Raw genomic sequence first — 16,819 nt, 5'->3', positions numbered from 1 at the left:
CTGATTGTATGATTTGTCTGTCTTTGGCCAGAGGAAACTACTACACACATCTGTGATAAATCTATTCTGTTTGCCTAGGTATACAATCAAGCAGCACTGATCTAAAAGAAATGTACAAGGCATAGACTCTCTCTGCTATTAAACAGAAATATTTCCTTCTTTAAATTCTGTACTAAAGGCAAAGGTCTTAATTTATGTTCTTTATTCTCAGTGTATGTTTAATTTAACACTTCTTACTCCATTTATATTTCATGTACCAGTACAAACTTAATCTCCTAAATTTCCTTCTAAAGATAACAGTAGTGTGTTAGCAATGTTATTTCATTTTTTTTAACCTGTTAATTTAGTTGCTGTAAGGCTTAAGCTAAACTGTTGTTTAAGTGGTTTGCTGGATTGGCGCCTAAATCCTGTCTGCCAGTCCAGACAGAAGATCTAAGTCATTCTATCAACAGATGGAGACAGAATAAAAGACAAAGCTCTTGTAAGATCACTTCTCTACAAAAGAGACTGGATAGCTCACTGTGATCAGTCAAAGATTTCCCAAGCAATCACATTACAGAGGAACACTTGCTTCATTATGGCTAACTGTGAATAATGCTTTCTTTTTACAGCATGAGGATTTAAGTGCTCCAAAATTCAAATGCTTACACAAACTATCTTGAAATTGCTTCAGCTCATCTTCAGCAATTCCTACTCCTCCGGGAAAGCAATATTAAAAAAAAACAATAGAGACATGTTTGCCTCTCTACTCTAAAATAGATGGACTCTTTAAGAAAGAGGGTTTCTACAGCACACATTAATACAGTTCAGTGTTTTAAAAGAAATAAAAAATTGGTTCCATTTATGTGAACACCTTTCCTACAAACTAAGTTTAAGAAATTATTCCACAAGATTCAGCTATCCCTGAAATCAAGACTATAACCTGAAAGCACACTGGATAAGGAAAAGAATAACACTGCAGTCATTTAATACTAACAGCTACATTTTGAAATCAGTATCTTCAGAATTATATGTAGGCATGATGATACTATCTGCCTATGTGAATATGGCTGTCCGAGATTGCTATCCTCAGAAAAAGTTTTGTAAGTCTATCCTGTCTGTGCTTTTTCCCCTAAAATGTAAATCCACAGGATGAATCCAAGAAACCTCAACAAAGACAGTTATGCAAGTTCTGTAGGAAACAAAAGCAGATGAATAGAAAAGACACTGAAGCAAAAGATGTGGTAATCTGAACACTTAGCAGAAAGAAACGGCACATATGTGAGATGAAGCATCAGGCCATGTCGAAGTCTGAACTGTCTAAAAAAACCAACCAAAAATAAAACCACCAGTATCAACCATTTTAGGAACCTATGTGAGGAGGAAAGCCAATTGCTGTACTGCTGACATTCACAGAACTATCTGTACTTTTGGGAAACATCCTGATAAGTTAAACACCTTAACTGGAACTCTCATTACTTTCAGAAAAAGAATACACTGAAAACGAACATGAACAAGAACGCCTGGTGGGCAGGCTTATCTTTAGGGAGTATGTACAATTCATGACTGTGTGAGATTAGAAAGTCTCTTTATGTATCTTTACCATGCTGCCAACTTCATTTTAGTTACAGAGACTTTTGCTACTTGGTTTTCATTTTACTTTCACGTAGGGCTGAAACTTAAGCAGCAATATCTTGTTAAGAACTATGCAGTTAAAATGTAATCGACCTACTCTAAAAAAATAAGTTACCTACTATTGAAGGGAACTGGCTTGTCACGAGAGTGGTTGCCTTGGAAACAAAGTCAATTGGCAGAAATCTGATCATCTGATAAGGAACCCGTCAAGAAATCAACTGAGAGGTTCTGATGATTACAGAGGAAAAAAGAACTTGGCAACTGGATCATCTCTATCCCTCTCATACAAGGGACACTGCTTTCTTGGACATACACAGACTACGAGGACTTCCAAAAGGAAGGTGAGCCAGCAGCGCAGTAGTGTGTGCAGTATTTTTCCCTGGTGAAAGAATGCATAATTAAGCGAAAGCAGCATTTATTCACAAACTCTGCATGTTTAGATGTTTACCTGTTTGTTCTTGCCATGAATCTCTTCTAATGATAAAGCTGCAAAGTCTCACCTTCAGTGGTATTCCAGAGATTTTTATTTATTTATTAGGATTATTCCACTACATTTCTAAGAACTGCATCCCAGAGGCAAAGAATAGGGCTAGTTCTCTCCAGAGATGCTCTCTCCAAGGAACTGAGACTATCCCATATAAACCAGAATCTGAACAAAGTCCTACAAAGGAAGGACGGTGCATAGTATGACTTGAGTAAATGCTGTGAGGAAGCCACACACAGTAGACACTAGCTAGTGTCTGGAAAGACATTGATTTTCCATTTTTAAACAAGAAAATGAATTATCAACTTTGTGATCCGGAAGATAACAAGATTCTGCAGAGTACCCTTAACTTTGTATTTATAGATATCTTTTGTTGGAAAATTCTACATGACTGCTTAAGGCAACTTCTTTGGGATGCAAGTGGTTCACAGCATCAGAAGAACCAAACTGGTTTCCATTGACAGAAATAGAAGGAACATTAGGCTTAATATCCAAGGACTTCATGTAGCCTGACTAACAAAACACCGTTTTCTCACAGTCACCTCCACACAGAATTTTCCAAACAGTAGAAAACTCAAACATCAGCAACATTTAAACCAGAAAAGGTAACTTGGAAGATAGCTTAGAAAAACACACAGCACACCACCTCACACTCGCATAAACTACAATACTACTGAAACTTATAGAATGTACATTTACACACAACTTATAAAATTACTAAACAGAACATGGTCTGGTTAGCCCAAAAGCTTGTTTTCAACTGACTCTTTTTAATGTACGAGAAGATGACATAAAACTGGTAAGTACAGACACTCACAAAAAAGCTCTTCAGGAGTTTCTTCCTGATAAGAGGCCTTAGTCTGTGCTGCTGCCACGTGAAAGTTTATCATCTATGTGCTCCTGATACAACATTGGCCTCATTGCTAACTTCTAGTAGCATTTTCTAAAGTAAAGTAATATTCAGATGGAGGGTGGGATTCAGTTAATTTTTAAATAAATTTCTAAGGCTTATGAGAGCTTATGGCCTCTCAATTTCCTTTTATTTCTTTGATACTTGTTTTCTTAAGTCAGAAAATTGTAATTATTAGCATACAATTTCTACACATCTATATCTGCAGAGCATTTTCTACATCTATGGAACCACAATTCTAATCTTTGAAGTTCCTTCCTTGTAAGCAATCTAAGCCCCTCATAGTTTCATTGTTTGTCTGCAGAGCTATTTTACTTTTGTCTTTATTTTATAAGGTAAACAAAACCAGCTGTACTTAATCTAAAAGCACACTAGTCATTTATGGAACAAAAATATATAAAAGCCATAATAGGTCACGCTGAAAGTCCGCCTTGCTCAGTGTCTTTTACAGTAGCCGAAATCTTGTTAGATGCCCCTCTAGAGGGTGCTGTTGGGGTTCCCTGCCTGCAGTTCTTCTATTTCTGCCTTCATGTTTTTCACCTTGATGCATTCCCTCTATAACTTTTTTCTTCCATTTTCCCTCAACAGTCACTCAATTTCTCCCCAATATACTTTCCTTCATTCCACTCCCTTCAAGCCCTCACAAACTTCTTTTCTTTTAGTTAACTGAAAACACAAGAACATGACTCAATTTTTTTCAAAATCCATTTCGCATCCTTGATATATTGATGTTCTCAGGTCTTCAAACATCTAGAAGAGCAATGTCTAACTTTTCACAAGGCTCCAAAAACAGCCTAGGCACTGCAACAAGTAAAAGCTGTTTATGTATAAATACAAGCACTGAACATCTGATTTTTACAAACGTAAGTTACATGCATTGGGAAGCCAGACACGATGTATCTACAACCAAAAATCAAGACATTTCACTAAGTGTTAAGAAGAACAAATTTAGAGCAATGCTAAGCAGAACCTGGGAGCCTGTTCAGCCAAGCCAGATGTATCAAAAGGACTATTAGGCACAAAGGTGTTCTTTCAGACTAGATCAGAGCTCAGTTCCTTCAAATCGTGGGTAATCCTGAAATAGAGGTGCCATTTAGAAAGACTTCTTTGAGATGTTATTTACGTGCATACTCAGAATGTGACTGCATTTACACTGCAATCTGGGTTTCTTTTCAATGCTAGCAGTACCCAGGATGGCATCGCTTCTATTGATAAGGATAATTTGGTTATTTGAGCAGTTGTATATTTTCCTTTCAACCAAAAATTCTCAAATTCTATATGGACTACCAAGGAAAAAGCTGCAAGAATGTGTTGTATAAGTATATACAATCAATAAGTCTCTAAAAATAACAGTCACAGGTGAACAACTAGGTTTTCCTATTTGAGGGCCTGCCATGGGGAAGGAAGAAGAGCTGTTGTCACTCAACCAATGAGGGTGTCACAATGCACCATACCTTCAGGTATATATATACATTGATAGGACCTCTTCTGAGGTCTCTCTTCTCCAGGTTAAACACTTCCAGCTCTCTCAGACTTTCCTCATAAGGAGGACTCCCTTCATCATCATAGTAGCTGGACTCTCTCCAGCTGCTCCATCTCTATTGCACTGGAGAGTCCAGAACTGGACTCACCACTCCAGATGTGGTAGAGGTTTTCAACACACAAATGAACAGGGTGTTAGATAATCTCCTCTAGGCTTCCTTTTCCACAGAAGACTGCACCAGATGATCTTTTGAGGTGCCTTTCCAACCTGAGCTGTTCCATGAACTTGGTGTCCTCAGGACTCCAGGTCTTTTTCCGTAAAGCTGCCTCCCAGCTGGACAGCCCCCAGTATAAACAGGTGTCTGGACCTGTTTCTTCCCAGGTGCAAGACTTTGCACTCACCTTTGTTAAACTGTATGAGGTTCCTGTCAACCCATTTCTCCAGCCTGTCGAGGTCTCTCTGGATGGCTGCACAACCCTCTGGTGCATCAGCCAATGGATTGCTTATATACTGACTATATAATGACCAGTTATCATTTTTCTAAATTATTCAGAACTGTGGTCTCATGAACTGCCCCATCAGATCTCCTGGGAGGACCACTGGGGAGTATGATGCAAAGATACCTAAGGCTCTAAATCAAGTTTACTGGGGCACAGCCAGACTCAGCAGCTTCATTTGAAAAAGAAGGATGGCAGCTCCAGCGAAAGTTAAGAGAAACTAAGGGTGATCCTGGGAATCAGGGCAAGAAGGATGATGCAGCAGACCCTGAGTCAGCTGTTAGGGACAAAGTGGTACAAGAACCACAAGGCAAAGGGGAGTCAGATGTGAAGCTGGAGCAAGTGAGAGAGACTGTGACTGATGTTCAGCTACACAATGCTTAGGAGCCACTGCTTTAGAATACAAGCCCCTCTGCTACTGTGATTCTCCCACCCTAAGTGTTTAGTGATCAGGAAACAAGAGTTCTAACTCAAAACCATAGTTACTGATTTTAATCACAAGACATTGTTCTGCAGACTTTGAAGTGTAAACAACATTTTAGTATTTTCTGACAAAGCAACCAAAAGAAATTGCTTTTAGCTTTTGCCAAAATGAGAAAAAATACAGTATTTTGCTTTATCATTCACTCTCCTAGAAATTAGTTTTTCCATATGCCAATTAACATTTGCATCTTTCATTAATCCATTTATTCCTATTTAATTATACTATCCAGACCTTTTATGCTGAAAAAACGACATCAGAATTTTAGTTCTCTGTACTGCCTTTCATTGGTTGAATAGTAAGGAATGTTTTTGTGGTTTTTGTTTTGTTTTAAACGAGGTGATTTCTTCCTGACCCATAACTTAGCACCTGAAAGGCACTGTATCTTTTTAAATGAAGAACTGACCCTCAGTGAGCCATTTAAGACAATGTGTCCCTATTTTGCTCAACTTTCACTGAACTTTTCTTTCTATGATGTCATCTCGGGGACAAACAAGACCAATACAAACACAATGTGGAAGTAAGTAATAGGTGTGCCTCAAAAATAAGCATTAGTATAACATCTCAGTTCTCAAGACTATATTCCTTTTAGAAAATGTAATTAAAACATAGTAAATTATTTGCAGACAGCTAAAAGAAATATAAATTAAAGTATTAAGCCAATTACACAAACCTCTAGTCAGTCTTGTTTCTCAGCTACAAAGATTTTCAAAAGCATAGAAATAATTGAAAAACTAGTAAAATAGATACCCTGAAATTATTTCTGGAATTGTAGAGGATTTCATCATAAGTAATACCACCAAAAAAGACAAAAACAAAGGGAATGAAAACTATAACTGATACCACTGATATGAGAAAGGATAAATAGTAGAAAGGCAACATAATTTGCAAAAATATGTTGACAGATAGGTCAACTACACTCTGTCTCATCCTGAAGATGAGCAAATAACAATTCCTCTATAAACACAATCATGGGCATAGTCCATTACTTATGACAGCTCCAGCAATAAAAAGAAAATAGTACTCTATTTATACAGACTGTTGATGAAGAACTTCATGCACATGTTAAATAATATGGCCTAAAAGAATAATAGAGGTTGGTGAAAAACCTATATCTTTACCCTTGTTATTCTTCAGTCTTAGCATCTTCTGCTTAATACAGAAAATATGAACAGCATCTATTTGTGGCAGGGTATCTACAAGAAAGCATATAACTGCCAGCCTAATTCTAACCATTAAAAAACACCCAAAATACTAGCCTATTTTTGAGTCTGAAAACCACAGCATCATCATCTTCATAACTTGAATCCTGCATAAACATTTTCATTCTAAACAAAAAATCCCAACTAAATCCATTGTTACTATAGTCCTACCTAGACTGAATTGGCATTCCTTCTTTACCCCTTACATGGCACACTTTCTCATTCTGGAATTACCATTCAACTGGTAACGAGGACTCTCAAGACCTAGATCTCCAAAATCTAGAGACCAATTACCTTATCCTGAAACTAATGACTAGAGTGAAAAGACTCCCTTTGGAGTAGGCAGTAAAAATGAGCCTACACTCCACTCTTTCACAAGTGAAGAGACCAGAGATAACAGCTACCTGTTGCTCTTTTCTTCAGAAGTCTAAAGTTCTGATAAAAATAATTCTTCATTCCTAATTCTCTCTCAGTATCCCTAACCCTATACAAAACCAGGCATCTTCCTGGAAGGGCAGATGTCATACTTTCTTTGGAAAACACTCTAGAAAGCTCTACTTCTGAAAGTCTTCCCACCACTCAAGTGTTTCTTTCTTAAACTAGTGGTCTCAAGAGCTAGGGGAACTGAGGCAGAAATTAAGAAAGATTAGTTAGGAGATAAATTTCCTGTTTCCATGTCTTTATGACAGCTCCAGGAGTTGTGAATATACATAATGAGAAAAGACAAATCCTGAATGAAATCTGAAGAATCTGCAGCAATATCAGCTAAACCATGCAACAAACTAATATTCACACTATGTCATTCACTTCAAAAATTCATCCAAAGCAAAACAGAACAGGTGCTCCCTTCAGGGAGAACAAAAAAAAAAAATCTATCTCCTCTGTAGGAATCCTTTTCTTAGAGGAGAAAAGGAATGAATATTTTGGGCACAGATGTGAAGCTAGTTTAAGCAACCAGACAGAAGTGATTTCCAGTATTCACTTGTCCCCTGCTTTTATCATTTTCTATTGAAGCATTCCAAAACTCCAAAAAGCGCAAGACAGAAACTAGTCTTACGGAAGTAGCTGATGAATACTTCTCAAGGATTCTGTCAAACAGGCATTTTGTAACAACAGCAATGATGACAGAAAACAAGGCAGAGTATTTCTTCTTTACAGCACCTTCTAATCCTTTTGTAGCTATTTACAGAAATCACTTATTAAAAAAAGTGTAGAGCAGGCCACTTGGCAATCAACTGTTTGCCTCCAAGCTCTTCCTCATTGAAGAATTATATCTAAGCTTTCAGAATATTGAGAAAGTGGAGGAAGAGAAAAAAAAAATTCATCTTTTCTTACCAGGGAAACTGTTGCTCTTTATCAGCAAATCTGCCATCCCTGGTGACACTTCTGTTGAAATATATGAATGCAGAAAACATTTTAGAAGTTTCATTTCTGTAGCAATCACAATAGATGGCAATGCATAATGGCTGGATGAAGATGTAAACAAAACTTAGCTTCCTTATTATTGTCAGAAATTGCTCTTTTCTTTCCTGAGGCAACATGTCAATAAATTCAAACTGCTTCAATTAATATACCTATTCTATTATAACTAGATGGTTACATGAAAAACAGAATTGCAAACAAAGTGACAAATAACTCTTCCCCTCAAAAGGTCCTTCTCTCTTTTTTCTCTGCAGAATTTTTATAAAACAGTAGTGATTTCATTAGTACTGTTCATTCTTTTCATCAGTCCTTGGGACACTTGAGGTGGAAAGTAAGCAAGACTCTTGCTGAATAAAATACTTGGCCTCTGCTCTTTGTGAAATAAATGTAGTAGCATTAATGTCAGGAATCTGTCATGTTATTTTGGCATGCCCTACAGTTTCATCGTTAACAGAAACGTAGTTTTATTAGCAAAGTTATTTTGGTACATATATAGGAACTGTGGGGAAAGGGGAGTAAAGAGTCTCATGCAACTTCTCCTGTACGAAGTGTACTATTTCTATAATCCTCTTGCTTAATTCCTGCAAGCGTTTTAAATCACTGGGATACAGAATTGAGGCTGACACAGCTGCTTCATATGGAGAATGACAGGACTCCAGGTACTAAAAGTTTTCACATTCCTTTAAGCCCTCATCCTCTTATCCCTGAATATAATGTACTTTAAATGGAAAACATCTTCTAACTTCATATAAGATGCCTCAATTATTTATGACATAGAAGCAGGTGCAATCTAATCTTAGCAATCATCTAATACCTGTAAACAGAAAGAGAGAAAGAATTCCAAGACTCTGTTACTGCAATGACCCCTCCGTGGTACTGGAACCTTTTCTACACAACTCCTGTCAAGACTGAACTCAATGAACTATATTGAAGGATAGATTTGTGATATCTTTCCACTGCTTTTTCAGATTAAGAATGACATCTCCCAACTTAGAAAAGGTCTGCCTGACTCATCATATGTGAATACTGAACGAATGTGTTTACTGGCATAAGTCTTAGCAATGAGTTAGAATGTATGAGAGCAGTTGATACTACCTGAAGTCATTCCATCAATGGTGGCACGAACTGCTTGGGCTGATACAGATGAGGGGTCTCTGTCCTTTACTAGTGGGAAAGCATTTTGTATTCTTTTTGTGCATATAGCAGCATCACAGGTGTGGCTGGTACTCTAAGCTGTATAAGCACCTAAATGATCCTTGGTGCAAGGGTATGAAGCAGCACAGGCAGCACCTCTTCAGCAGCATTGACAAAAATCACCTGTCTCAAGTACACAGAAAGCATGCACAACCCAGAGGAGAAGGTAAAGATGCACTATTCAAAAATACAGAGATTGCATTCAACACAGAAAGAAAGAGGAATATTATGCCACTCTTCTATTTCGGCAAAAACCAGTCAGAAGAAGATTGGAAAACATTTTTCTGCCTTATCTTAAGGTCAGTAATTTGAGATCTAATTTAAGTGATGGGTTAGATTCAACTACCTCTAGTATTATTCTCCCTAGATCAAATGTGGATATGACAAGCTAGATGCATTAACATTCCATCTTTTATGGTTAGAATCATTAATATCTTAGCTATCACGTTAGGAGTCAGAAAAGTAAGTACCAGGTCATAAAGAAATTAAGCCAGCAGAGCTTAAGCAAAATGAACCTTGATAATCTAGTCTTCAAATATGCATAATGATATTTGAAGAATATAAAATTGAAAAGATGTTCTTTTCCTCTTTCAACTTTTCATATTTTCTAAAACTCCTCTTACACTGAGAAACCAAACTGAAAATGTCCTATATGAATTTATGTTGCAATGAGCAATCTTTTTGGTAATGGGCTTTTTTTTGGCCTCTTCCTAAGCATATTTCAATAGAGAAGCCAGTCATTCTCGGAAATTATCAAGGTAAAAAATTACATTCTGTGGTTCAGGCTACTAGAAAACTGAATTATTATGGCACACAGCACCCTATGAATGGGTGAGTGTGAAAAGCATCAGTAACAAAAACCTGCGGAGCTCTCAAGCTTGTAAAGGATAAGCAATACTATTTTGAACAGTTAACAAGGATGAATATTGAGTTAACTGTTCAATCATACCCTCAAGTTTCAAAATTGCGACTTAGAAGAAAGGTCATTCTTTCCAATTAGTAAAAATATCAGCAGACCTCTTCTTATTAGAGACACTTGGACATCATTAACTAATTACCCATTTTAATTTCAATACTAAAGTACTTTCCACCACAGCTTTACTAAATAAAAGACAAATTACAGTAACTTCTGTAGTATGATAATCCATACAGTCTTTACCTAAAAAAGTCCTTTGGGACACTGATTTTAATGGGAGAAAAGTATTTTGCATTGAAGCATTCTCCTTCATGCTTTACTTTCATTCACCCATAATTTTTAATCACTGGGCTTATTTTCTTCTTTTCTCTCCCTCCATACTCACGAAAACTTTCCTTTGCGCCCACAAGTCTCCAGTCTTTCCAAATCTTTTTTTTCTTTTCTTTTTTAAATCCTCCTTTCAGTTTAATGTAAGAGTGCTACAATAGCTCTGCTATGTATCATTTGCTGCAACAGCCTCAATGGAGAATATTCTCTATTCTGTAACTATCATCAAGTTAGTAAAGGAAAGGTGTTTCATTTTATAAAATTAAGAACATATTCCTTAATATCAAACATTTGTAAGAATATCCACAGAAATAATTTCTTCCTGCGCATAAAAAGAAGATATCTACTAGCAAACATTTACACTAAATAGTGATCAAGTGTTGATGTTTTGAAAAGAAAGTGTTATTCATTCTTTGTTGTAGAGATTACCAGATCTGAATGTTATTAGCACAATGCAGTAGTTCATCCAACTACTAATGCAACTGATACAGAGCCATTCCTACCTGTGCAAGAATTCAGATTTGAATAAAAAAAAATTTACTTCACTGTGAATTACAGAACGCACATAATAATCTAGGTTCAATAAAAACAGACTGCATGCACAGAAGTCTCATTAATCTCTTACAGCTGTTTTGTCATTAAAAAAAAATTAACTAATAATTCAAAGTCACAAAAAAATTCTGCCTCTATTGTCAATGAATTCAAGCCTGGGTTTTTGTGTACAAACATCTATTTCCCCAATACCAGAACTGAAAACATGTCTCTACTCATCTGTGAGGCTAAGAAAAGAATGTACAGCATCCCAAACCAAGAGGCTTGAACTGTAAACACAAGCACACTGAGTTTAAGCTTGAATATCCTGTATGCAATTATTAGAAGACCTAGTTTTGAAATGTTAATGATCAAACAAAATTCAATTTATTTCACATCAAGCAACTTCCTACCAACAATTTTTGGACAAATTTGTCTTTTGAGTGTAGAAACGTCCTAAAAACAGAAGTGTAAAGATTTTTTTTCCTAAGACTCTAAACATTGTTTTGTTTTAATGCATAAATAGTGCTACCTTCAAATTCCATCAATTTTAAACATTTCGATACTTGTACAATTGAATATGAAGAGTGTTGTGTGGAAGGTGCACATTACCATACCTGCACAATACCAACCCTTCTTCTCTCAGTTGAAATAAAAAATTTCCTGATGTCTCTTTTAGGAAGTCTTCCCTCTCCAGTCTGCCGATACGCTCACTACAAATTAATTGTCTACTTTCATCATTAAATGATGTGTATGACCTTTGCTTTGCTAAGCAGTTATTACTTCTGCAAAGATTACTCATCATAGCTGGTTCTTTGGAATCTAGTTTCTTTTCATCTGAAACAGCCAAAGATAATACATTTTGTAGGAGTGTTCTTACACAATACATACACACAGCGAGCTCTAAATGTATTACTGTTTGTCACATTATCAAAATTTGCTTGTATCAACTTAAAAGGCAAGAAAGCTTAAAACTATTTAGAGCAAAGTAGTCAAAGTCTTCTTATTAACATAATTTCCTAAAGTCTTTCAGTTTTGCTTTTTTAACATTTTAATCTTTATCTATTTTTTTCTTTCCCTTTTACAGATAGGTGGATTATACCTTCTGAAAAAGTTATTATATTTCAGGGTCTAAATATTATGACAGAACTCAAGCAAAAAGTAGCTGTTAATCTTGTACCTTGGTATGTACATGTAATAAGAACCTGTACAAAAAATTTACATGAAGATCTGCACAATCCTCAAAGGGGAGAAGAGGCAAACTCAGGCTATAACTACATTAGGTTCCCAACTTCTCCAATTAGTAGTATCAACTTATTAAAGCTAATGGATTAAACTACATATAGGGCTAGATGATGTAACTATATATATATATACACACACACATACACACACACATATTTTTTCAGTTTATCATGTAAAGTAAGAATCCCAGGCAATGTAAGAATTGTGATTATTACAAATCAGTCTTCATTAAAGACAGTTCTAGCACGTTTTATTATGAGTCAATATGCAGAATACCAAGATGTCCCATCTGCAAGAAAATGACTTATAAATCCCATGTTTAGTGACCTTTATTAAGTCTCAACTAATAAAACTCTTAACAACAAAAATGATGTAGTTGGAGGCCTGTCAAGACATATCATTCATTTTTACTCCTCCTTTTATGCTCAGTAAACCATCAGGGAATCTCCTTCGATGACGCCATCTCATTATCTCTTCACACATTTCAGCATTTGTTAATTTTACCCACTGAAGAAAACTTAACAGTAAAAATGCCAGAAATACTTAGAAACCTATAGGAAAAAAAGGCACCTGAGTAGCTTTAAATTCACTTTCAGAAGTGAAAGCCTGTATCATTTTTGAAAATCACATTTTCAAAACTGCCTTAAAGCCATTTAAATATTTTTAACATTTACTCTGAAAGGACACGCAAGGCCTTTAATACAATAATTCATGTATTTAATGATATTAAAACCCATAATGCAGTTATTTTTCTATAAAATAATAAGTATCAAAACATTCTTACTCTGATCAGGGGGAGTCATTTTAGCAGAAAGGAAATTTCCCTGAGAAGTTCTTCTGTATAAGAGTGCCCGAGCACTGCTGACTTTTCTAACCTCTGCAGCATCAGCAGAAGGCTTTGGGAGAGAAAAGGAAGAATCTTCATCTTTTGCAAAAGTGACTAGTATTGGTTTCTGTGACAAAGATAAAAAAGATGTTTCAATAAAAGCACAAATAATTTCATTTTCATCTAAGCAAAAAATTTAAAAAATAGAAAACCAAATTATTTATACAAAGGGTTAAATTCAGAATAGATAAAAGTGACATTGGCTTACTCATTAAGAAATTTTCATCTTCATATCTAGAATCCAATGATATCATTCCACTGAACGAGACAGATAGCTACACCATCATTACCACAGAAAGCCATTTAAAAGCAAACATACAAGGGTACAGAAAACAAACCAAAACTAGTCCAAGCAGAGCAACTAAAACTCAGAATTATTTATTTCCCTCATAAATACTCACTTAACTTTTTCTGCAGTATGCTTATTTATAAAAAAGAAATGTTGTGACAAAGACTCGTGCTATCAATACTAGGGGCACATCCATCCTTTGATTTGGCTTTGAGCACTGAAGTAGTATTTCAAAACCAGTTCAAACGTGTTCATATCACATGTACCACTTCCTAGCACACTGAGACAAATCATGCAAATCCAGAAACATGCAAGCTCCAGTTCTGTTTATGTCAGTATCTTGGATCTTAGGGGATGTGACCAACACCCCCAGCTTCTGGTACAAAACACTTGTGCCCTACATAAATGCACTGCCCTCTAACATCAAGGTTTTCTCCAACTTCCTTACAATAAAGAATCCATTAGAAAGTCTCCAGTCTGCTCCTTCACAGCTCTCCCCGGTGTTAGCTGAAGATAGCCAAGAGATGAGAACTACTCCCCACAACCACCATGACTAACACAAGCTCTGCATTTACAGTATGCTAACTGTAAATAGTAAAGCAGAAAAGACAGTTTGTGCATTGGTCTTAACAGATTTTTCTTAGGTTTTTCCCACTCTCACACACAAGATAAATGAAAATTTAACATCAGTACTTAAATGCAATTGTAGATATATTTAATAAAAATATGTTCAGAATTTTTAAATTTGATTCATATAAATACATAACCTTATCAAAATAGATGAGGTATAACATTGCTCTGAATTTTTTCCCCCTAATTTCCTAAAGAATTCTACATTTAGACTACTGTCATGAAGAAACAATATATACAGCAAGCATACTTAACTGTTTTAGCATGCTCTGTTCTCTCAGGTACTAAAAAAATGATGATGACTTAATCTTATCATGAATGTTTAAATATAAAAAACCTGAAAGAGCAGATATACCTATAAATTGAAAATAATTCAAAATTTTCACAAAGGGGAGAAAAGGAGTTCTTACAAGTGTCTCTATCTGTTTTTTAAATAAACTGCGATCATTACATTTTATAGATGCGTAAGTCAAATAGAAAGCACAAACAACCTAGCTACTTTCAAGTTATTGATCACAGAACCACAGAATGGTTACGGTTGGAAGGAACATCTGGAGGTCATCTTGCCCAGCCCCCTGCTCAAGCAGGGCCACCTAGAGATGGTTGCTCAGGACCATATCCAGGAAGATTCTGAAGATCTCCAAGGATGGAGGCTCCACAACCTCTCTGGGCAGCCTGTGGCAAGGCTTAGTCACCCTCACAGTGGAAAAAGCATTCCCTGATGTTCAGAGGGAACCTCCTCTGTTTCAGCTTGTGCCCTCTTCCTCTGGTCCTGTCACTGAAAAGAGCCTGGAACTGTCCTCTTTGCACTCTCCCTTCAAGTATTTATATACACTGATATGATCCCCCTGAGACTCCTCTTCTCCAGGCTGCACAGTCTCAGCTCTCTCAGCCTTTCCCCATAGAGGAGGTGCTCCAGTCCCTTCATAATCCTAGTGGCCCTTCTTCAGGTTCTTTCCAGTTCCTTGATGTGTGTCTCCTGTACTGAGGAACCCAGAATGGGAGCCAGCACTCCAGGTATGGCCCTACCAGTGCTAAGTAAAGGGGAAGGATCACTTCCCTCAACCTGTTGGCAACACTCCTCCAAATGCAGCCCAGGATACCATTAGCCATACTCTTATCGGCAAGGGCACATTGCTGGCCCATGTTGATGCTCATGACCTTTTTCTATTTTAGTAATCTTACACAAGAAAGATGACTCAAGTATCTGTCTTCTGATTTTTGTTAATGTCATTTAGAATTATGATGCAATATAGCAACGTTTAAATAGTTTAAATTATTTTCAGGTTTATTCTGGGGAAAAAAAGACAAAACTGACTTTATAAGTCTCAGACTGACATTATATTTCATTTCTCCCCAACCTATTTAAACCGTATCTTTTCCCACCACTACTGATACACATATTTTTATGACAGTATTGCACATACTTATTTCCAGAGTACTCACTTGATCCAGTGGGCTAAGACGAACGCTAGACACTGGTCTTGATTCAGCCAAATCAAAACTGGATGCATGAAGACTAGTACAAAGAAATTAAACATAATATGAATAAAGCTGCCATAAAAACAGTGTGGACACTGACTTATTTATATGGCCATTCAAAGATGTTTTAGCATTCTTTCTGGCATGTCTGACACTTAACATTACAGATACAGCCCATATCTCCTCCCAACAATCATTATGGAATTGGCATATAAGGAGAGCTAAACAAATTACTGGGAAAATAGAAGTAAAAATCCCAATACACATTTTTTTTCTCTTTTGTCACAAGAGACAGACCTACTGAGCTCTGTGGATTATGGTATGTAAGAAAACTCCATAGACAAATAATTTTGACGTAGTATAAATTTTGTTTAAAAATGAGCATTTCAAACTTCAAGACCTACAGTTTTATATTTAAAAACATCTGAGAAAGCTCTGAAAAATGATCGAGTATACAGTTTATGTGGAAATAAGCAAGCTTTCACAGTTTCTAGGGAAAAGCTGACGACCATCTCAATTAAAAGTATACACTGTCTTAAGAAAGAGGTGGGTTATACACCATTTTCCTATACTATTCTCCACATACAAAACTAGTGTAATGACTGCCTCTGGTAGCATTAATCCACAGGAACTTCCTGGATGTGTAGATTAACATCAACAGTAAGGATCATTAGAAGAAGGCAAAGGATGTGATTAGGAATACAGATTAACATAGGGAAAAAAGTCATTGGAAACATAATTACAGAATGAAATCTCTTGCTCCTAAAGGATATTTGAAAAAAATCTTAAAGCTACAGTACCTAAAAACTGAAGGGGGTCTATTCTGAGGAGCCCATGAGGATCCAGACCCAAAAAGTTTCCTTTGATGCTCTGTAGGTGTAAATGGTCTCCGAGTTCGTAGCGTTCGTAGAGCATTTCTGGCTTCATTTATAATCTCAGAACTGGTCTTCTGCTTCGGCACTGAAAGCCTGTAGAATGGTTCTGCTTTTTTTGTATTTTCATTCTTTGAAGCTCGCATTCCTCTGCAAGATAGAGCACAGAAAGAACACTGTACAATAAATTTGGAAGGCACAGAATATAATGCTAGTTTTAAATTACAAACTATTAATTCATCAATGTTTAAGCTGCCACAATGCAGTTTAAAAGGATAACAGCTGCATCCACAACTTCCCTGGGCAACCTGTTCCAGTGTCTCACCACCCTCAGAGTGAAGAATTTCTTCCTAA

The 16,819-nt window shown here is 36.4% G+C and overlaps 1 protein-coding gene across 1 annotated transcript in view; it reads right to left on the bottom strand.

Annotated features, from left to right (window-relative positions):
* The window catches only part of ARMC2 (armadillo repeat containing 2), a gene marked incomplete at its 3' end in the record, with an annotated part of 54,501 nt that extends 37,890 nt beyond the window's left edge, over positions 1 to 16,611 (bottom strand). Inside the window, exons 1-5 of the mRNA XM_010189936.1 lie at positions 16,394 to 16,611; positions 15,558 to 15,630; positions 13,091 to 13,259; positions 11,694 to 11,898; positions 8,007 to 8,057 (exon numbers count right to left, since the gene is read on the bottom strand). Coding sequence (XP_010188238.1) covers positions 8,007 to 8,057; positions 11,694 to 11,898; positions 13,091 to 13,259; positions 15,558 to 15,630; positions 16,394 to 16,611 — 716 coding nt within the window. The remainder of the gene's footprint in view (positions 1 to 8,006; positions 8,058 to 11,693; positions 11,899 to 13,090; positions 13,260 to 15,557; positions 15,631 to 16,393) is intronic.
* Between the last annotated feature and the right edge of the window lie 208 nt (positions 16,612 to 16,819).

The sequence above is a fragment of the Mesitornis unicolor genome, unplaced genomic scaffold, assembly GCF_000695765.1.
Source record: "Mesitornis unicolor isolate BGI_N332 unplaced genomic scaffold, ASM69576v1 scaffold6238, whole genome shotgun sequence".
Lineage (NCBI taxonomy): Eukaryota > Metazoa > Chordata > Aves > Mesitornithiformes > Mesitornithidae > Mesitornis > Mesitornis unicolor.
This window is presented reverse-complemented; position numbering and strand designations above follow the sequence as displayed.